Source organism: Condylura cristata, unplaced genomic scaffold, assembly GCF_000260355.1.
Source record: "Condylura cristata isolate star-nosed mole 26May11 unplaced genomic scaffold, ConCri1.0 scaffold00016, whole genome shotgun sequence".
NCBI lineage: Eukaryota > Metazoa > Chordata > Mammalia > Eulipotyphla > Talpidae > Condylura > Condylura cristata.
Genome location: NW_004567117.1, coordinates 38,120,214 through 38,143,339, shown reverse-complemented (window position 1 = coordinate 38,143,339; position 23,126 = coordinate 38,120,214). Strand labels below are relative to the sequence as shown.

The 23,126-nt window shown below is 47.8% G+C and overlaps 2 protein-coding genes across 8 annotated transcripts in view; both read right to left on the bottom strand.

Moving 5' to 3' along the window:
* LOC101620395 (nose resistant to fluoxetine protein 6-like) overlaps positions 1–6,951 on the bottom strand; it is a 35,682-nt gene extending 28,731 nt beyond the window's left edge. Inside the window, exon 1 of the mRNA XM_004684018.2 lies at positions 6,885–6,951. Coding sequence (XP_004684075.2) covers positions 6,885–6,951 — 67 coding nt within the window. The remainder of the gene's footprint in view (positions 1–6,884) is intronic.
* A 7,322-nt stretch (positions 6,952–14,273) lies between these two features.
* ZNF532 (zinc finger protein 532) overlaps positions 14,274–23,126 on the bottom strand; it is a 97,984-nt gene continuing 89,131 nt past the window's right edge. For all 7 annotated transcript variants that reach the window (XM_012725862.1, XM_012725861.1, XM_012725858.1 and 4 more), the window contains 3 exons: positions 20,092–20,204; positions 17,995–18,142; positions 14,274–16,534 (listed from right to left, as the gene is read on the bottom strand). In XM_012725862.1, coding sequence (XP_012581316.1) covers positions 16,043–16,534; positions 17,995–18,142; positions 20,092–20,204 — 753 coding nt within the window. In that variant the 3' untranslated portion in view covers positions 14,274–16,042. The remainder of the gene's footprint in view (positions 16,535–17,994; positions 18,143–20,091; positions 20,205–23,126) is intronic.

The following is a 23,126-nucleotide window of genomic DNA, read 5'->3' as shown; positions in this document are numbered from 1 at the left end:
GTACAGGCCAGAGGTGCAGGGGTGGTGAGAGGCTTCACCAGAGACATAGTGGGGAGCAGAGCAGGCCGACTGATGAGGTACACTGCTGAGGGGAGCAGCAGGCAGGTCAGGAGAGGTCTGCCACACCATGTGGTCACCTCTAGGGCAGGCGGGAATCAAACTCATGTGGAAGTGGCTTTAGCTTCTTAGTGCTGTGCTTTAATCTGCTGTGCCACCAGGGAGGGCCTGCTGTTTCTATTTTTGAATATTTGGTCTCACTTGTTTTCGTGAATCCATCGTTATTAGAATTCAGTATCTCATTTGTTTACATGCTGTGGACGTTCCTTTTCCAAGACTGGTAACACGTGAGTAGGTGCAATAGTGAGTCTGTGGTCCACAGAACTGAAAATATTTACTATCTGCACCTTCAGGAAAAGGTCTGGAGCTGGGATTCTAAACCTGGCAGACATTAGAATTACCTGAGGCATTTCAAAAAGTACTAATGATCAGGGTCCATCCTCACAAAGGGTGACTAACTTGGTTAGGGGTGGGGTTTGGTACTAGTTGTTTTTCCAAATCTCCCAGGAGATTCTAAAGTGCAGCCCAGCTTGGGTGCCCTGACCTTCAGGAGACATCCAGATCCTGCCGCAATTCAGGGCCCGCTGTGACCTGCCCTGCCCTACAGTCTCCTGGCCCCACATCGACCTTCCCCTGGCCCTCAGTCCAGAATGCGCCAGGCCCCCACTTGTCTGTCTCTCTGCCTGGAATGTCTGTCCTGCCTGGTAAGCGCTGAGTCATCCTCGGAGTCTAGACTGAAGGATGGCGTCTCCCAGGAAACGCTGCAGACTCTCCTGAGGGCCTTCCATTGTTCGCCTGTGCCCCCTGGGAGAGAAAAATCTGTCTTGGTTAATGTAGAGCTCAAAGGAGGAGCTCAACAGACACTTACTGAATGAAACTAAACTTTGGAAAAAATAAGTTCAAGCCTAACGTCCAAGTCCAGAATATATTTTTAGGTTCTCTCTGTGTCAAGAAACAGAGCACTTTTTAAAAATTGGGTATGGGCACTTTTTAAAAATTGGGTATGGGCCCTCGATAGGTTAAGCAATACGAAGCTCACCACAGCCGCGTCAGCACCAGTTCTATCCCCAGGCAGGGAGCTGACCCACATGGTGCAGCAGACCTCCTCTGTCTTCCCACTGTTCCCCTCAGCAGTGGATGTTAGTGGCTCCTCCTGTTCTGCTCCCCACTCTGTCTCTGAGGAACCCTCTCACCCCTCTGGCCTACACCCCAGTTCTTGTGTGCATAAATAAATCAATCTTAAAAAAAAAAGAAAATGGTGGAGCTCTCCCTGGTAGCACAGCAGGTTAAAGCACAGCATTATGAAGCTCTCCGCAGCCACCGCAGCATGAGTTCGATCCCCGGCCAGGGAGCTGACCCACATGGCGTGGCAGACCTCTTCTGACCCACCCACTGCTCCCCTCAGCAGTGTGTTTCAGTTGACTGCCTGTTCAGCTGCCCACTCTGTCTCTGGTGAATTCTCTCACCCTCTACACCTCTGGCTTACACCCCAGTTCTTGTATGCATAAGTGAATAAATCTTTATATTAAAAAAAAATCTAGAAATATCAGAGCTGAAGAAGACTAAAATAAGAGCGGTGTCAAAGCCAAGTCTGTCTTAACCCTTAGGGGATAACCTAAAGGACAAATTCTAGGTTTCTTCATTTGAGAAGATTAAGTTCTAGTTTTCTTTTCCAGTTGGTATTTTGCTTTGTGAGCCGACTGGAGATGTGGCTTTCTAACTGAGGTTATTTTGTGTGCAAAGCAAGTTTTCAAATTATATTTGTTTCCTTTCAATTCTGAACTCAAATGGACAAGTTGCCCTTTCTGAATTCATCCTGAATTAGTTTCTGTCAAGATTCTGAGACACCAGGCCACAGGAACCATCCAATCAAAACATATTGTGATTATTGTGGGAGGAGGGATAGAATAAACTAATGATTAATCCCACCTTCCATTTCAAATCATATGGCAGATGTTTCAAGTTTTCATTTTCCAAAGATTAAAAAGAATTCATTTCAATTTTGCTGGTCTAATTGGCAGACAAATTTCTTTCTCACATGGTAGTGATGTTACGAGGATATTAAACACAGAGTGGATTAAGCTCTGGGTTATTAATCTCTTAAATTTTAAAGTACAAATGCACTTATAACATAAGGTTGAAGGCAGAGAAACTTCTAGAATACCAAGCTACAAACAGATCTTGCAAATAATGCTCATCTTCATCATCAATAGCAAATATTTATTAAGCACCTAGCAGATTACATGTTACACTGGAGGTTTCCAAAAACTGGAATTAAATCATCCTTATGCAGCTGATGATACAGGGCACACATGTAAATTCTAACCCTCTGCTGCTAGCGATCCCCTTGGTAAGACGACCTGAATGTGCCATCCAACTTCCTGAACATGCTCTTTGCAAGTATCTTTGCAAGTTCATTTTGGATTTGGAGAATAAGAATGGCCTGTGTGTGACTCTCCCTGGTGGTGCAACAGGTTAGGGTGCAGCAGTGCAAGATCAATCCCCAGCCATGGAGGTGACCACATGGCGCGGCAGACCTCTCCTGACTCACCCACTGCTCCCTTCAGTGGTGTACCTCATCGATCTGCCTGTTCTGCTCCCCACTCTGTCTCTGGTGAACTCTCTCATGGCCCCTGCACCTCTGGCCTGTACTCCAGCTCTGTATGCATAAACAAATAAATATTTAAAAAAGAGAGAATGGTGTGTGTATTCGTTTCCTATCCACTGTTATAACATATTACCACAAACAGGGGTGATATTTTGTTCCCCTTATCAAGTAAGACATGAGTGAACAAGAGAGATGTATCTCAGCATTCATCTGCCCGTGTTAGGCAATGCTTTTGCTGAATAGGACAATTTTCAAGCACTGAAAACCATTTCCTCATCTTTTTATGTCATCACATTATAATGTGATGCCTGGAGACATAACACACTTTTTAGATAGTTTTGCATTTTTAACATATTCTCCAACAAAATTGGAGGTCATCGAGAGTCCACAAAGCAGTAAGTAGAGTCGACATGTTTCCACCACCGCTAATTTCCAGCTCCGACCCGAACTTGAGTTGGAGACTCATGGAGATCCACTCCCACCCCACAGGCCAGCACTTAAGTAACTTCCAAAGTGCAGTGACCACCCTACGTCTGCCCTTAACGTCATCAGCAGGCCCTTGGAAACTTTGACTTTAAGCAAAACAATGTGTAAGGAGCCAGGTCCTCCCATAAGGTGCTTTTACTCAGTACAGGTCAGGATTTCTTTTTTCTCATCAATGTTGTAATAAAACGTCATTAAACGATTTAGAGCAGCTGTATAGATAAGGGAAGTGTGTGGTAAAACAATTCTTATGGGATGAATTTTGAGTAACATGACTTTGTTAGTAATGCGATTTGTTTAATTACAAATTCATGTGATATATACGCAACTGTGTTTGTCAAACAGCCTAAAAATTTAACAACTGGTTCTCACATGCCTGCACAAGCCAGATGTAGCATTCTGCTGGGCTAGAACTCGGAGTTTTTTTTTAAAGATCAAAGATGCCTGAAGTGAGGGTACAGTTTTTAATAGTTTATTTTTACATAATTTTGTGCATTTTCACATCTCAGTTGCAATCCCCATGGGCTTCCCATCACCAAATCACACACATGCCATCACCATAGTCCAGTGCGCTCCCCTGACCCCATTTTTGATGCCATTCCCCGCTCCACCCCCATAAAATGCCTGTGGCATATAGTTGTTCATTATGATTATTCCCCTCCACCCCACCTCCTCTGTTACGCTCCTGCTGTGAGTGAAACCATTGGTATTTTTCTTTTTCTTTCTGGCTTATTTCGCTAAGCATGATCCCTTCCAGCTCCACCCATGTTGCTGCAAAAGGCATGTGTTCATCTTTTTAGATTGCCAGGCAATATTCCATTGTGTTTATGTACCACATCTTTTTAACCCAGTCATCTACTTTTGGGCATTTGGGTTGATTCCATGCTTTTTCTATTATAAATAAAGCAGCAATAAACTTGGGGGTGCAGACAACCTGCCATTTTTAAAGGCAGCCTCGGTTACAGCACCATGTCGCTGTACAAACTCTTCAGGTATCTGTCACCGCACCACGCCCGCCACCCATGCACTCAGAATCATCTACTGCAACCCACCAGAAACTGGCATTTTTAAGCTGTGGCAGATTTTCAGAGTTTAGGGAAGAGAGCAAGCACCTCTTCTTCACAGGTGAGGAAACCTGTCTGGCCAGGTGGCGACATGGGTGGGGCTGGCAGCAAGCTCTGGAATAACCAGCAAGAGCACAGAGGCCCTGGGGCTGCTGGCCTAGAACGATTTTGATGACTCAAAACCTTGTTCCTGAAATGTGATTAGTTTTCAACCCTCGAAATCTGATGGCAGAATTGAGGCTCCAGAGGGGAAGGGAGAGGGCGGGAAACAAATGGGGCAGGAAGCCCCAGGGACTATGGAGGACGATGGGGCTTAGGTGGTGGGCGTGCTGTGGTAGCACCACGCAACCTGCGTCTGCAAGGGGTGAACCTATCCTCCTAAATCATAGATGGACTGTAAGCCAACCTTAGCTCAAGAAAAAGAAACAAGTTACAGAAAATAAATACAATTTAAATGTTGAATAAACATGGTTGGCTTTCAAGAAAAGCAGGAGGAAGAAAGGAACAAGGTGTCTGGGAGAAGTGAGGGTACAGTTTTTAAAAATTGGGATTTTTATGCATGTAGAATTGGGGTACAGTCCAGAGGTACGGGGGTGAGAGCATTCATCAGAGACAGAGTGGGGAGCAGAACAGGTGGATGGACTGAAATTCACTGCTGAGGGGAGCAATGGGGAGACAGGGGAGGTCTGCTGCGCCCTGTGAGTCAGCTCCCTGGCCAAGGATCTAGCTCGCGCTGCAGTGGCTGTGGACAGCTTCACAGCGCTGAGCTTTAACCAGTTGTGCCACCAGGGAGGGCGCTCTGACACTTGCTTTATTAAGATTAAATACTGTCTATCTACCTCTAACTCAGTTTGCTTGTTTATAGCCCTCCCTAACGTGGGGTTGTTAGGGTAACAACGACTCTTTCAAAGGGCTAGAAATTGTGTCTGCCAGGTAAAAATACAACCCAAATATTGACATTTATTATTTTTCCGTCCACATATTCATCAGGAAATTCAACATCAGAACCATAAACGGCACTCAAAAATCTCAGCAGCATCAAAGCAACAATGTCAAGTGTTTTCTGGTGTGTTCAAGATAACTCACTTTACACCACTGACTGCAGGTAATGATGTTCATCAGCTAAATCCAGGAGTGGGCATCGACTTGTGAACATAAACCACTCCGTTCTTTCCTGGACCATTCACCCTGGGAAAATTGTTTTATTTATTTTTTTAAGATTTATTTTTCTGTGCACACAGAACTGGGGCACAAAACAGACTTATGAGGTACACTGCTGAGGGGAGCAGCAGGCGGGTCAGGAGAGGTCTGCCGCGCCATGTGGGTCACCTCCCTGGCTGGGGATCGAACTCTTGCCACTGCAGCTAGCTTTGTAGTACTGTGCTTTAACTCATTGCGCTACCAGGAAGGGCTCATGAGAAAATTGTTTTAAATAAACAAAAAAGATTTTCCGTTTTCAAGCTCATGCTGATAGAACATGGTTTAGTGGATGACTAAAGTAAGTCCCAAGATGAATATTTAACAAGACCGAGACTAAGGAAAAGGTATGTGCAACTTCATCACCGGAAATCTGAGCCAGTCACCGTACCTTCTGGATTTTCTTGGCCAGCGTATTTGGCTGGCTTGTCAAAATGTTCCCTGTCAATACTACCAAGTACTGCAGCAAAACATGATCATTTCCAAAGAGGGACTTCCGGATGGCTGTTGATATTGGATTTATATTCTCCCATTGTTTTGTTATACATTAGAACATCTAGCCCATTGTAGAATGGCAGTTGCTGCAAAGTGTGTGTTATTTCTAATTACCCAGTATTAGATCACAATTATTGTCTGTCTCTATGATGTACATTATGCTACTATGAATTTTCCAACACAAAATAAATTACTCCTGTTTTCAAAATGGAAATGGAAATTGCTATGTCAGTTTTTCTGGTTTTGAAAAGAGCAAGTTTCTACAATTTTCTTGCAGGAAGTGGGGGGGGACGCAATGGTGAGGGGGTATGATTGCATCAGCACCAACAATGAATCATTCTCCCAGAGAGGTTATCCACTGCAGACGGATCTGATTGTCTGCACCCTTCCAGCAGGAAGGTATGTGTCGGTTTAGTTGCAAAAATGATTTTGGGAAGCTAACAAATAAAAATAAATGACAGCTGCCTGAAGTCCATCTCTATCACATGCAAAGAGGCCTGGCTATCAGCCTGGGCCTATGCATTCACCAACAGAATTTACTATTGAACATATTGTTCGACACTTGTTCCCAAAATAGTGAAACAACTCATTATCAAATGCAGAAAAACGTCTAGAAAGAGAAATAAACCAAACTATCTCATTCAACAGTGAAATGTTACCAACTCACCAATACAAGACACCACCACCGCCAGCTCACCAATAGCGGACACCACCACCATACAAGTCAAAAACAACTCCAGTCTTCAGAGGTTGGTCTTCATGAGATTCCTTCTGGCTACACTACAGCCCCTTCCCTCTACTGGCTTCAACAATAAAAATTTCCACCTCCTACCTTGGTCCCTCCATGCCCCATGCAATTTGCAAATGGAGGTTCCTCTTGTGTGCCCTGTCTGACTCTTTGCTCTCAATTCTCAAGAGTTTTCTAGAACTTCAGATGGCCATAAGTTCACCTACCCAAAGGGTCAGCAAAACCTACTTACTTCTTAACGCATATTCTTTGGGCTTCATTGAATTCAGATCAGAAAGGAATTCATGGATGTCTTGCATGCACTTGAAAGAAATGTTTCTTGCAGGAAAAACAAATGGCAATTGAAAATACAAAGAGAGCAGGCACAAGAGCAGAGCCAGGACCATCACGGTCGCTTAACCTGTCAAGGAAAAGAAAACACTTTCAGACAGAGAGCCTTGTATTTATGAAACACGGGTCTGACATGTTGGGGCAATGTGGCATCATTCACAATTTAGCACGCAGACAAGCCGCGTCTCCTCAGCCACCTGCAAAGCGGCCGAGATGAACGAACCATGGAAACCGATTTACACACAACTTGTAATTGCTGAGTAAAATGGATGCGGGGGCCGGTGGCCACCTGGCTTCCTTTGGTTATGCAGATTAACATTTCCAGCGAGAGTGAATCAAGCTAGGCTTTCTCAAATTCAAGAGTCTTACATACAGCTGTGGGTTTAAAAACACACGGAGGGTGGTAAATGGCGATATTTGATTGGGAAGCTAACTTGAGGAACATTCGGGCAAACAGTAAGCGAAAAAGGGCTTCCTTGAGATGGGCTGGGGGGAGGGTTATTCCGTGTATCTGTCAAGGGGCGGCCTGACTTTGAAGGTGACACAGCTAGCTGGGGGTGCAACCCACTGGGGATCCGGGTGTGGCGGGACAGACCCGCACACGCACCCGCGTTCACACTGGCCCCCCATAATATGCTTCCAGGGCAGGAAGTGATCCCGAGAAAAAAAAATCCAGCCACAGTGCCCACCTCTTTACTAAAACATAAAATGTGTGGCTGGGTTTCTCGCGATGTCAATATTTTCCTTCCAGAAAGAATTTCTTTAAATAGTAACCTGCCGACTACCTTAAAATGAGGTGCAAGGGGCCCTCCCTGGTGGTGCAGCGGGTTAAAGCCCAACACTAAGAAGCTAAAGCCACTTCAGCGTGAGTTCGATTCCAGCCCCAGAGGTGACCACATGGCGCGGCAGACCTCTCCTGACCCGCCCGCTGCTCCCCTCAGCAGTGTACTTTGTGGATCTGCCTGTTCTGCTCCTCACTCTGTCTCTGGTGAAGCCTCTCACTGCCCCTGCATCTCTGGCCTGTACCTCAGTTCTGTAGGCACAAAAAAATCTTCTCAAAAAATGGGGTGCAAATATCAGGAGCTCTTGCTGATACTGCCGGAACACGTCTGAGCCATTTCGGGTGACTGACTCAGCCGCTCACCAGCTTCTAGAAGCCTCGAGCATATGGGGCCCTACTCTTTGTCTGAGTCCGTTTGGGCTTGTATCACAAAATGCTTCAGACTGGGTGTTATTTTGAGTGGCTTGTAAACAACAGAAATTGATTTCTCACAGTTCTGCAGATTATCCTTACAGGGCTCACAAAGACCCACATGGTGATGTTCTGGTGAGACCAGGTTTCTGGGTCGATAGCCAGCTGTCTCCCTGTGGACTTGCAGGGAGATATCTCAGTGGACCTCATGAATCCCGTTCCTCAGTACCTCTCTCCTCCCCAAAGCCCACACTCCTGATGCCAGCATTTTTAGGTCTCAGGATTTTAACGCAGCATTTTAGAGGCAATAAAAAAAAGAACTTTCTAGTAGTCAAAACTACTCAAAGCTGAATTGGGTTATTTCAGATGGTACAGATGTCTCTAACCCTGGAATGTTCGAATAATGATAGGATGAGGGTGTAGAAGAGATTCCACATCGAATGTCCTTATACAAATTTAAGTTCCTCTCTGAACTTCAAATGCTCTAATTCGACCTTCAAAATTATAATCTGCTTTTTAGTGTCTCCATTGCTGTTATGGCCCTCTGAGGAGGATTTGAGGTGGAAATTAACAGTTGGATGAAAGATAACATCCAACCTGGAACATAGAAAGCCTCAATTTGTACCTTAAAAGGTGCCCTAGTTGGAGCGAGGGTGTAAGTCTGGCTCCATCACACAATGCTTCAATGTCCCCATGTGTGAAATCACAGTTGTTTTTAATAGAAGAGTAAGGCATAAGTCCTGAGCACACACTGCTTGGCTTTACCTCGCAGTTCTGATTCCATCTGCTGTGTTGAACTATCTTTTTGTGTTAGAAAGGGAAGTGAGATCTGAAAACGCCAGAGGTTTAGGTAATATTTCAAAATGATTGAACAGAAAAATCTCTGAAACCTGGATTTATTTCCAAGCCAGCTGTCAGTTTTGTATCAATATTGCAAATAAGAATGATTTTTTAAAAAAAAGATTTATTTATTTATGCACATAAGAACTGGGTGGGATACAGGTCAGAGGTGTGGGGGAGGTGAGAGGATTCACCTGAGGTGGAGTGGGGAGCAGAACAAGTGGATGTACTGAAATACACTGCTGAGGGAAGCAGTAGGCGGGTCAGCAGAGGTCTGTACCATGTGAGTCAGCTACAGTGGCTGCAGAGAGCTTCATAGTTCTGTGCTTTAACCGGTTGGATCACCAGGGAGGACTGAAGAATGATATTTTTAGAATTCAGATTTAAATACTCAATCTCTTGAGACTGGCGAAGAAAATTTAAAGAGCAGAACACACACCCACATTTTAATCATTCATGACAAAAACCACCTAAGGAGAAAAAGCATCTTACTTTCAGGTAATTTATAGCTCAGAACCTTTATGGTGTTTTCCCAGGACCCCCAAGAAATAAAATGATGTCTAATTAAGACTTAAGATGCTCAGGTCCTTACACAGAGACTCTTTAGGCACCTGTTCTGTGATGGGCAACGTGCTGGGCTTAAAAACAGGACAAAAGAGAGAGGCCTTCCTCTCCGGAGCCAGGTCCCCCTGCCGGCCCGATGGCTAGCTGCTGCCATTACTAATGTGTGGTCACTTCATTCCAGTAACGAGTTCTGCAGAAGCACGTCTGGCCCGTCATCATTTGGCATGGACTTGAGGCAACAGGCGTTGTTTGCTGCTGACAAGAATAAGGACCAAACTGAGGGAAAGTGTGACTAATATCTGCTGCTCTCTGGCTGCAAATGAACATACCTCTCGCAAGGTGGGGATGCGGGGACCCCACGACGGGTTAGAGGCTGTGGCTGACAACTGCCTCTGCCAGGCAGAGGGGCGCAGGTGACTTCTGGAAGGGGCGGCCAAGTCAGTGAGAACACAATGGAGGGAGGAGACTGCAGGCAGCGTACAGTCCGTGCAGGGGATGTGAATCAGGAGGGGGTGGGGTGAGGTGCAGAGGAGCTGGAGGAGATGGGGTTGAGGAGGGGACGGGATGTAGGCTCAGGGGCAGAAGGCCTCGTTGGGCTTTCACAGCTATTGAAGGGCACACACTTCCTTTTATCTCCCTAAGTCTCTTCTAAAATAACTGATTTTTCGCGTAGTTTGGATGGGGTCTTCTTCAGAGGGAAGCAAGCACTGAAGCCTCAGAATGTCCTGGCATCATAGCAGCCTGATGTCCAGGAGTACAAGACAGTTTGGTGGCTTGTAGAAGGCAGACAGGTGCTGGGAAAGCTCACATTCTTTCTTCTTTCTCGAACTTCCCCTTTCCCTGGCCACCAAGGACTCTTGACTTGCAGTCGCAATGATCATCACCTCCAAGCCACCAGGACATGCATGTGACTTCACCCCTGCTGTCCCTGCCTTTTTGTGGCCACTGCTGAGATGAGGGCAGAAGCCAGGCTGGGGCCACATCTGGGGTGGTCCCGGCCTGGGGATAGGATGTGAAGACAGGGCCATGACCTCCTGAATAGGCGTCCAGAATAGGAAGCAAGGCCCAGCGCTTGTTGAGACTCATAAAGAGCAGATTCCCTGACCCTGGAAGGAGATCAGATGCCGAGCTGATGAGATCAAGACAAGTCCATTGCTCAGCTCAGAAATACATCTTTCACCCTTTCCAAGATGGGGTAGACAGCAACTCTGCCTTCCTGCTTGGTCAACATCACACCATCCTCTCGAATGAGCAGATCTGTGCCTTCCTGGTTCTTTGCCATCCAATATTGAAGTTCATTCTCCAGAAATACCACTCCAACTAAGCTACGCTTGACCTGAAGTACAGAAAATTGCTCTTGGGCTAACCCCACACTTCCTGGAACTGCGTTGGAGATGTGACATGGTGAGTTTTCATTACAGGCTTCCCCAGATAGAAATACAGTTTCGCTGAGGACGGTGTTTAGAAACAGACCCGCCACAGTTGGTAGCTAGCTCACAATTACCGCTCAAGAAAAGCCCCAGGATAAGCAGCTTGCCATAAAATAGCAAAGCAAATTGAATAATCAGTTCTTTAACTCCAGTGGAACATTATAAATAGTGTCTCTGTATGAGTCAGAACTAACCTTCAACACTGAATTTAGAAAGGAGCAGAGTATTTTCTGGGAAATGCTCTTCTGTTTCCTGAAGTAAAAATAACCGCTAGGGGCAGGGTATAATTCCGGGATAAACCTGTTAAGATAAAGTAGGAAGAAGAGGTAAATGAGGAATCTAAAGGACCCTGCTCCTGCTGACAGCGGCCTCAAGGAGATAAAAGGCAGGTTGACAGTAAAACAGGCGTAGGCAAGCACTTCCGGAAGCTAGTGTGGGTGCCTGACCAGCTCCTGCCTGCACCCCACACCCCACTCGCACTTTGCACTGACGTCACAGGCTATGACCAGGCCTTTATTCCATGTGGGCCGTGGGAGGTGTGGGCAGGAAATCTTCGAGTGTGATGAGACGGCTCCCCTATAATTTTTCCTCCAAAGCCCTGCTCCTGCTGGGCAGTCCCAAGGGTCCGCCAGCCTCAGCAGTCCCTGGGTGCACCCCTAGTCCTCCCTTAAAGCAAAACCTTTTCTGGTCTGCAGTGTCCTGCAAGGGTCCTCGTTCAAACAGGGTCTTCTGGGCACCCCTAACGCTACCTTTCCAACAAAAGTAGCAAATACTCGCAGAAAAACACAAGCTAAAAGGATGGAAGTTTTATCATTCAACAGTCTGTGGAAAAAAGTTCACCAAAATCTACAGGATACAGGAAAAAATGTGAAAAGGTCAGGCTTTTATAGGAAAGAACTGGCCTAGGTAAATACATCTCCAATTCAGTCTCACGCCCAACCGGTAAGAGGGTGGAGGTAATGGTGACTACAGAGTTACAGAAGCTTCCGGAGGCTAGTCCAGAAGCTTCCAGCAGCAGGAAGATGGGCTCTTTGTACCAGCATAAGGTCACACTGGTTTATCCCAAAGGTTTGTGATTGGCAGGATGCCGTTATTAACTACCAAGAAACTGGATGTAAACAAGATGTTTCAAGGATCCATTTAGGCAAAATTGTATATGAGTAGGACCTTAGTTTTTTTTTTTTTTTTTTAAGGTAATTATATCTAAAGTTTCTTATTTAGAAAATGTAACCTACTTGCTCAGCGAAAAAAAAAATGTATCCTTAAAATGAAGAGTTGCTGTGTGTGTGTGACTAAGTGGCATAAACAGCCTCCCACATTTGGCACACTTCATTTCCAGACTGTTCTGACATCAACGAAAAGTTCCTATGTCATTTTGGTGAAGTTCTCCAGTTTCCTATTTTCCTCAAGTATTTTTGTGAAGAGCGCTCACAGCATGATGACTGTATTGGTATGAAATATTTTATATTAATCTTGGCCACAGATGTCAACAGGAAATTCCTGTTGGTCAAAGCTCCTGGGATAAAACTCACCAGCCCACTGACCCTGGCGAGATGGCTCCTCCCCAGAGCTTCAGGAAGCAACAGCCGGTCTTCGGAATGCTTTTTGGAGTCAGAAATTTGCAGAGAATGCATTTGGGAGGAAGCAGTTTGTAGCACAGTCTGGGCCCGTGTTCTCCTTTTTCTCATCTCTCAAGCAGCATTCTTTGTCATGAATCACTGTTCCTCCGTTACTGATCAAATCATCCAACCGCACACATTCCAACAAAACACATCTTGCTCTTATCTTGCCCATTTACTTCCTTATTTCTACATACGTAGTCTAAAATCTTGGGAAAATAACCTTGGTTTGAACTTTTGGATTAAATTTCTCTTTGTACCCCACAGCATGAAACCTTGCTACTATTTCTGAAAGCTACCTGGGCAACTGAAGTCTCTTTCCAAGCCGACCCCCACCGGTCAAGTCCTCACAGCCACATGGAACTGTAGGTACCACAGCTCTGGGGATTTCTCATTAGCCCTGTGATCTGTTGTGCCAGTGTGTCTGGCCTCTGCCCCTTCTACACGGCAGGATTCAACTTTCGGGCCGTGATTAGTGAGACCGTGTAATTGCTTTTGGCCACTGAGTTATGAGAAGTGATGTCTGTAACTCTGGGTCACAGTATTTCATAACGGTCGTCCTCTGCCACGATAGCCTGCAACTTTTGGCATAAACAGACAAGAACTGGAGCAGCGTTTCCTGTCATCCCACGGTGTGCACCGAGAGGGAAAAGGCAGTCGTGTTCCAAGCTGCGGAGTTGGGTTGTAACCGTGCAGAGCCTAGCACCTGCCAATACTCTCCCGTTTCCCCTGATCGTGGTACCTGCCTCATCTGGTGGTCCCTCTGGCCCACGTAGCTCACTCCTGACCGTGTGAATCCCCAAGTGTGCCTTCCAAGGCCCTTCACACCTTGGCCCACATCTACTGTCAGCTTCAGCTCCCACTTCCCACTAACCAGGGAGAAGGACACCCTAAGAATTCATGGAGCCTTGTGTGTCCTTCCTGCCTTGGTCTGGAGATAGTTTCTCAAACGTTCAAGGTACAGTCACTCCTGGCATCTACAACTCATGAAGACTGGGTTAGACTCAAAAACCCAAGGTGGACTCTTGCCCAGTGTTCGTGTTAAACCTTTGTCTTTCGTCAGTGCCTAGGAACTTCTCACACCAGCTCTTCCCAACTCCATCCCCTTCTGGAACTCCTATTAAACTTGTTGGACCTTCTCTTCTGTCCTTGACTTCTGACCTCCTTGTCCCTGGGCTGTACTCCAGGGAATCCGACCATGGCTTACATTCCAGTTGGGTCTCTCTTTGGTGAGCTCCCAGGCTTCGTCCCCAGGCTACAGCACTGTATGCTGTCATCCTACTCTGTTTCATCTTCATTTTGCACCTGTGCGTTTTCTTTCTTTTAATGTTCTTGGATGGGCCTTCAATCGATGCTATCTCCTATTGTCAAGCACTCCTGAGTATTTGAGTAGACAGATTACCTCATAAAAGTCATAGTGCCAAAGACAGAAATTCTAGTATTGTGTTTTGCACATTCTTTTTATTTGTCAAATAAGTGAGTATTTGTCAATATGTACATAAACATATAGAGCGAACACTTGATTTAGAGCAAGAATATCTGGGTTCTAATACGCAAAAGCCACTTACCAGCTATGAGGGCTTAGGCAGAGAACTTAATCTGAGCTCAGCTTCCTCGACTGTGAAATAGGCTATTAGACCCGTGCAGCCCACCACACAGGTTTATTGCAAGGTTCCAATGCAGAAACATATGAAAGTGCCATGAATACAACTTAAGAGCAATACAAGTATAAATATAACAAGTAACAGCAATTGAACTTCAAGTTGAGGAAAACTCAATCACACCCTTGGACTGCACCGACGAACGGCTGGAGTCAACAAGAAAGTGATCAAATGGCTGATGACGGATGAGAACGAAGAGGCCGTTCTGAGTGGGAAGAGTTCTGCAACATCCTGGAGCCTGTCCCTGCAATGAATCATTTCCTAAACGTAATGAAGACGTCAGAGACCCACCGTCAGTGACTCTCTCCCAGCAGCTCGGGGGGCCAGCGTCCCACGTTTATTTACATACGAAACGTATTTAATACAGTAATGGATGTAGAGCCTACACCTGACAGCAGCAAGACCTTTCGAGGAACCGAACGTTGGCTACGTCTACCATGCAAGTATCTATATATACACAAAAGGTTTTCTTTAAAAAAAGAAAAAGAAAAAGAAAAAGTACAAAACCTGTTTGGGGATAAATACAAGATATAAAATGCAAACGAAAACGCAAACCAAAATATAGCACTCTCCCAGAGGACCATGAACGGAAGGGCCAGGAGCGACCCCGGCTGCGCCCGGGCGAGGCAGAACTACTGCTGTTAGAAATACTTATTAAAGCGCCGACCTAGCTGCGGCTCCGGCGGCTCGGCGCTTAACCCCAGGGCCGCCACGCTGCAGGCAGCTCGCTGAGAAGTCGGCGTTGAGTTGTGCATCCAACTCTAAGTACCAGGACATTTGGCGGTAGCACCCAGAACAGGAAACGCCAACTCTTCAGACAGCAAAGGGTTAAGTCAACTGTGAATGTTTTTTTTTTTTTTTTTTCCTGTCAAGAGCCAGAGAATTACTAGATATTTTTAGTTGTGTCTCTGTTATGGTTACTAGGTGACACGACAGAAGCTTGGCTACCAGGAATCCACTGGTCTACCGCCCGTGCATCCTCTGTGGCAGCCTGGCCCTTCCTGACCGGGCCTCCTGGGGCCCCGGACGCCAGGCTGACCACTGTGCCGGGGGCCAGCAGCCCCCCGGCTCTCCCCTGGAGGGCACCCCACTCGCCGCCGGTTCTGAGGGGAGTTAAGGGAATCCACACTCCCTTCTGGCCGAAGTTGTCACCCGCGCAGCGGACAGAGCTACCTGATGGCGGCCCGGAGCGCCCCCTCCAGCCCGGGCCGGCAGGCCGGGCGGCCCGGTGAAGTGTGCGCCCCCGGCAGGGAGCAGGCACGTTGAGGGTGGCGCTAAGACACTTAGGAGTCCCCAGAGTGCGGGAGACCCGCGGTAATCTACAATTGATGTAGTGAATTCTAAAAATTAAAAACACTAAAAAAGGCATTCTCTTGGCCTGTAATTAGTTAACCCATTCAAATCCGTAACATACAAAATGGTTTATTTGATTTCAGGAACTTCCCCGGTTACTAAGAACTCCGTTTTAAAGAAAACAGTACAAAAGAAAACGTCTAGCCCCTCCCCCCCAAACCAACAAAACCTCGAAACGTTTTCCGCTAAATACTGATACAAACATGTAACAAAGAGTATAAAAAGTTATTCATTTAAATATATACAAACTCTTTTAAACTCAAATACTGCTTTAACGCTTAGCATCGAGGACGCAACGGGCTGGAAGGGGCACGGAGCGGACACCCGGCAGCCGCCGGCCGCCAGGTCCAGGCGCGGCCAAGCCCGGCCACAAACGCCTCGCGCAGCGCCGCGGGCCGCGGCTACTTGTCGGCGGAGCTCACCCTCTTGGACTTGATGAAGGCCATGCCGTGCGTCCGCATGTGCGCGTTTAGGGCGGCCTCCGTCTCGAACGTCTTGGCGCACACCTTGCACTTGCGGTCCGACGGCGCGCCGTCCGCCGCGTCCTCGGGCCCCGGCTTGCTCTCCGGCTGGTGGTCTTCGCCGGCCCCGTTCTGCTTGGCCGCCGGCTGGGGCTCCTTCAGCTTGTGCACGATGAACAGGTGCCGGGACAGGGAGACGTGCGACGTGTAGCAGAGGCCGCACTCGCGGCACTGGTGGGACGAGCCGTCCGACTTGTGCTGCGGGATGTGCTCGTGGAACTGCAGCAGGTTCTCGGTGGTGAAGCCGCACACGGCGCACTTGTGCACCTTGAAGACGTTGATCTTTAGTTTTTTCAGGGGCTGGGTGATGGCTCCTCTGGGGGGTCGGAACTCCAACACGGGTTCTTCCAGCTTCCGCTTGGGGCTCGGAACCTTCGGGGAGAAAGCAAACCAACCACGTGAGCGCACCGCGGGTGGGTGCTCTAGCAAGCCCAGGAAAGCCTGCAGCCTGCGCCGGGGGCGGGTCTTTGCAGCTGCGTGTCCCCCACCCTGTGGGCTCAGGCCTCCCAGCCACTACAGGAACGGGGACTCCTGGGTCACTCGAGCCAACTGGCTGGCGATGGCCAGACGAGGCCCGGCCTTCTGCAAGAGAGGCTCCGAGGGAACAGGACAACAAGCCAAAGCCTAGAGAGTTGGGGAAAAAAAGGGGGGGCTCGAGGCAAGCGATGGGTGGGGTTGTGGGGTGTGTCATGAGGGTGGGGGTCAGGCTGGCCTCAGGGAGAGGCGAAACTGCAGCGGCCTGTGGCTGCCGGGGCAGGCGCCCTGGAGTCCTGTGGGGGACAGGGCAGGTGCAGCCACCAACTCAAGTGGGAGGCGGGTCGTGGGCGGGGTCAGCGGGAGCCAGGTGTGGCTGCAGAGGAGGGGCCCGTGTGTGCTCGAGGCAAAGCACTTTCTGGGGGAGAAGACTGACGCAGAATGCCATGGACACTCACTGGGACCAGGAGCTGTCTCTCCTGCCCACCACCTTCGCCACAGCCCTCCTGCTGCCAGGCAGCTCTCTGTCCTGCCCTTCAGCTTTCTGGATGGAACCCAACCAAGGGGCCTCACTTCGAGCTTTCCAAAAGCCCAAGTCTAAGGGGTGCTGCTCCCTGTTCCCTGCTCCCGGCCCGTCCGTCTGGCCCTCTGCAAGGAGCATACCTGGCCTTGACCTAAAAACGTCCCTGTATGTTACATGGTTTAAGTGCTTGCGGGAAAAGACGATTTAATGGACACTCGTCTGACTTGGATACGGATGAGACCTTACTCAATGATTAACTCCCTGAAAGCGCGAATGGGCCTTGATCCAGAACATTCCAGACGCAGCACAGTGCCAAGGACAGCAGGATCTCTCCAGCATCTGCCACTCTGCTGGCTCAGCCCAGGCGGTGCTGGCACACACCTGCCCGGTAAGCAGGTCCACACAGGCACTGCTGTCTGACGAGGGTCGAGGATAAGGCACGGACTTGGAATTTCAACCTGATCACTGCGGAGAGGGGCTGAAAGGAATCCCTGTTTTTTTATTAGGTGCCTGCTACACCGACGTGTTACCAGTGAAGCATCTTAGTTTTACACATCCTTTCTGGCTCGGGGGCAATTTCCATGAGTCACATAAAATTTTTGACATATATTAAAGTAGAGCTCAAAAGCTGTATCTGGAAGGATACCCAAGAAACCTGTTGACGGGGATTTTCTTTAGGGGCAAGCTAAAATGGTGCTGATGCAGAGGACCTATTATTTTATACTGTTAGACATCGCCTGAATGTTGACAGTTATATAATTAGTAGGCAACTTTAAATGAAAAGGGGAAGCCACTGAGCACAATTTCCCTGTAAGGACATCTGCTATGTCTGAACCTTGGTATCTTCTTTTATCTCTGTGTCCTCCTCATTGGTGGCTTCCGTCATTTCTTTCAAGTCAGGATCCTTAATACCATGCATGAGTTGGATGTGCTTCTCCAGCATCAACCGCTTCGTGAAGGTCCGTCTGGAGTCTGGACAGTGCCTACGAGGCAAAAGGAAGGAAGATAAACAACTTGCCGAAAGCACTTAACAGAACAATAACTCCGTGCTGAGAGGCCTTCAGAGCTGTCAGAGGGGCACGGTGACCCTGTGGACGGCATGGGTCATGACCCTGCGGACAGCAGAGGTGACCCGTGTGAACACTGAGGTGGTGAGCCATGTCAACACCAGGTACGCTTTATGAACCCCAGTGGTCCACAGCTGAAGAACAAGTTTGTTATGCGATCATAATTTCTAACTCATGGGGGGAGAGTTTTTGTAGCTTTTACTCCAAGTTTTCTGAACCAGCCTATTTTGGTTTTATTTATTTATTTATCTTCCAGGTTTGGCTAAAGTATTACTTGACTCGTAACTTTAAGTCGTTTTAATTTTAAAAGAGAGTGTTAAATGTCAAGTTTTCTTATGAGGACTCAGCGCTCCCTCAGAACTTATATCCAGAAAGATGCGCGTGACAAGACGGGCCTCCCTGGCCCCTCACGCCGAGGCTCACTATTCTGCACCCCCTTGCCACAACAAAGACGAGACAGAGTGTCCAGCCCAAGCTCCTTTTCAAAGCATAAATGAGCCTGCACGGTGACAATCACAGCGCTCAAATATGCGCATCCACTCGGTAGACTAAAACGTAGAAAACTGGACAGAGGTCGAAAACAGATTGGTTACTCGACCTTCCATTTTATCTTTTGCAAAACAAAACCGCCCCCACTGTGGATGATGAATAGCTTTCCTTTCGAATATATTAACTCACCATTTTCTTAATTAAAATAGGCCTATGGGAGGGCCGCGGACGCCCTCAGAGGCGGGAAGGGCGCCCCAGCAGTGAGCCTGGCGGGCCTTGAAAGGCATCAGCAGAACCACGCTCACTGCCTTCAGAAGGGCTTCGCTGATTTTTCTGGCGATTATTTTATGACCTCGAACCCCGATGACTGCGTGCCGAAGACCCCTCTACAGGAGCAGTGGTGGGAGTCAGCACAGAAACACGCTCAAGGTGAGGGTGGCCAGCAGCTGGGCCTGGCAGCCCTCACGTTTCCTGACAGTGCGTGGGGGGCACGGGTGAGGAGAACCCACCAGACCAAAGAAGCGCGTGCCAGGCCCCTTTCATCTCCTCCTCGGCCGAGGGCTTCTTTCTAAATTCTCCAAACCTTTCCACAGTCTCCACACACACATTTTATTTCCAGGCTTTTATCTTACCAAAATCACTCCCGGCTCCAATGTCACTGCGGGAGAATCCATGTCCCCACGCGCTGACCGGGCCTCCTGCAGACGCCTGCGTGGGCGCCTGGGCCGGGACAGCCAGAGCCCAGCGCCTGCCCGCTGAGCTCATCGCACATGCTGGCCATGAGGCGCCTGTCTCTCAGTTCTTGTTCTTCTCTTTAAGACTAGTTACCAGTAAGTGACCAGCTCCCTTCGGCTCGCTCTGGGTGGATGGGGAGGAAGCGTTCCAGTAGCAGCGGCTGCAGATCAAGCCCCGATCTTCATATACACAGCCGGAGCGCTTCCCACCTGGCCTCTGAGCCAACAACTGCCCTCACCAGACGGGGGCTGCAGCCAGGGCGGAGGGCCCAGCTGAACCCACTGCCAGCCTGGCACTGAACCCACTGCCAGCCTGGGACCGAACCCACTGCCAGCCTGGCGTGGGCTGCTGCAGACCACTGAGCCAAGGGCATCTCACCGAACCGCCATCTCTCCCAGTTCTCAGTGCTAACACGCACCACAGGCTCCTCCAGATGCCCACAGGGCTCGGCGTCCCCCGGGCGAGCGAGAAACAGCTCTCCGTATTTTAGCCTTTGTGTTTCGGCCCAGCCCAGACGCTGTAAGTTAAAACAACAGCGTATCGTCTAGAAATGAGACCTCTGAACTGGGGAATGGAAAGTGGGTGGGGAAAAAGCCTCCCCAAGCTGCAGCCGCGCCTCCCGCCCAGGAACCGAGACTTACGCGCACGTATACACTTTCCTGATGCCTTTGTGCTTGATGCGGTTGTGGCGGCACAGGCTGTGTGAGGAGCTGAAGGATTTGTCACACTGGCGGCAAGGGTGTTTTTTCATTTGCTTTATCAGGAGAAAGAGAGAGAGAAAGTCACTGGAGAGGACAAGCAAATGTTCTAAAACCCAGGAAGGCTTTCCTAATAGCATAAGTTAAATAATCATTATTTATTTATTTATTTTTTAGCAAATCAGTTAACAAAACTAAAGGTTCCTCTAGCAGATGAAATGAAAAAGTCGGTCACCGTGAAGGGACTGATTTTAAGAGACTGGGGTAAACTGGATTATCACAGGTAAATACTGTGTTTTTTCCCCCTCAAAAACATGATTTTGATCCAACACACCCAGATATTTGAAATAAGAGAAATTACTAATGCATTTTCTTTGCAAGAGAGACGTGTCAACGTAATTCTCCAGGAAGTACTGAGTAAGTCAGTACTTTCCACATCCCCAAAGAATATGTCACCTTTCTCAGTGAGCCAGTTTCATAATTCTCTGGCTCATTTTAAACATTTTAACTTTTCCCTCCCTAATGACTAAGTAATTACCTTTATATAAAGGGAGGGATTTCCAGCAGGATTTCTATTTCAAATAATACCATTTGGTTACCTCAAGAACATGAAAGCTTAAAACCACTTTATAGAGTTGCTTATTGGCGGGGGTAGGGGAGGGGAGGTAGAGAATATGAATGTACAAATAGAAAACAAGGCTAGAAAGCAAGAGGTACGTGAAAACAAAGGCAGTTTCCCACTTTGGCTAAGACATCATGTTGCTTCAGCATAGACCTACGCGGAGCTCCGAAGTAAATTAGCGGCTTCACCGTAAAGCATGATTCCTTGGGTAGGAGGCACACTGGTTTCGAATTCATGCTGTAGTGCAAGGAAATTCAATCAAGGCAGATACACCGGCCTCATGAACACAACAAAATTTTACACCACAAAATTTTGCTCAACGCTCCTTAAAAATAAGTTCTCATGTGAAATAATACCATTGCTACTTTTTGGCAATAAAGAGAAACAATGATGTGCTCAGAGATTAAAAAAAAAAGAAAAACAGCTGTGGGCCCTCCCTGGTGGCGCAGCGGGTTAAAGCGCAGCACTGAGAAGCTAAAGCCACTTCCGCACGAGTTCGATTCCCGCCTGCCCCGGAGGTGACCACATGGCGTGGCAGACCTCTCCTGGCCCGCCCGCTGCTCCCCTCAGCAGTGTACTTCGTCGATCTGCCTGTTCTGCTCCCCGCTCTGTCTCTGGTGAAGCCTCTCGCCACCCCTGAGCCTCTGGCCTGTACCCCAGTTCTGTATGTACAAATAAATAAATCTTAAAAAAAAACCCAAAAACAGCTGTTTTTACATCATTTTTACTTTCACCTGACAAACAGCCTGGTGGGCGCTTGCCTTCAGTGGCCAAGTTTGGCTCTGGGCGCCCAGAGAAGAGGGCAGCTGTTCACCGGGATTCTCCCCAAACACTAAGGGGAGGGTGACGGAGGTGCCTTTCTCAGAGGTGCAGGGGAGGAGGTTTGCTAAAGCAGGGGGTGGCACAGGGTCCAGACAGGCGCCTCTGCTGTAACTGTACAGTCACACTGCCGACCTTCGTTTTGGAGCACGGAACATTCTAGCCTTGAAGTGAATCACATCAGTCTCTCAGGTGTTCAAGAGAGCCTTGAACCCAGACGAAGGCAAAAGAGGATGTTTCCTCTCCTTACCCCTGCATTACTGCTCTCCTCAGTCTAACCCTCTGGGGAAAAAAGAAGAGGACAAAGCAAAACGCAGCCAGGCCCTGGGGGGCACCTTTGCTCGTCCGGGGGTATCCCGTTCTGGGCAAACGGGAGCGCCGTGCGGTGGGAGAACCATGGACGCTTCATTCAGAATGAAACTCCAGGTAGATACGGCCAGTTATGGAGAGTTCTCCTCTGTCTGTCCTCACATCTAACTCCTTTTCAATTCTGTACATGTTAAACAATGTCAAGCTCTCCTTCAAGAGTCAAAAACACAAGGCAGCAGAGCAGCTGGCCAATGATTCACCCTGCGAGCTGAAGTGTCTTTCTGGCATCACAGGGCAAGCAGCCCGCAGACTGTAAAAAGTGGATTTTCTATTAAGGTGAAAGGCTTGATGTTTTATTTCTTGCTATGATATAGTTATATGACCATCAAGTCAAGGTTTTAATAGAGAAACACCAAGCTAGAAATCCACAGCAGATAATCAAGAGCAGCTTAGTTGAATCAATAATGACTATTTTCAAAGAGCTGACAAATATGAGAAGCTCTTCCTTTTCAACATCTTTATGAAACATGCAGAAACGAACTGTGAAATCCCTAAACAATGAAGCAGAGTTTCAAACTCACCAATGACAAGAAAATTATAGGTTTAACCTCCAGCTTCCAGATCAAACCTGCCGTGTTCACAATAACCTAACCAAACAAATGGCGTTTTTCTTTGTTGAATTTTAAATACTAATTCATTTAAAGGTGCACCACCTACTTTATTTCCTATCTTCACGACCTATCTTCAACAGCCGAACAGCTCGCACTGCGACTTTGATGCAGAGACAATTTTTATTTAATCAAGCAAAGGTGGGAAACAGTGTTAAGCGAGTGTGATGTGTGTCATCCATCTGCGTGCTGTGAGGTCACCTGCCTCCTCCCGGCCCCGACGGAGTGCGTCACTGAGGCGCTGGGGGTCTTCGTGGACTTCTTACAAGATGACTAAAATCAGGAAACAGGTTTCCCACTTGATTCTGAGTTGTTGTTTTTTTAAACTAAAACCCTCTTTAGAAAATGGTGAACTAATAAGCTAAAACTTTCGAGGAAAATATCACATAGGACATACACTTCCCTAAATTTTCTCCCCTAGCCCACTTTTTTTTAAACATAAGCTTATTTTTACATCATTTTGTGCCTTTTTCCATCTCAGTTGAAATCCCCGTGGGCTTCCCATCACCAGATCACCCGTGTGCCATCACCACAGTCCAGTGCACTTCCCTCCCCCCACC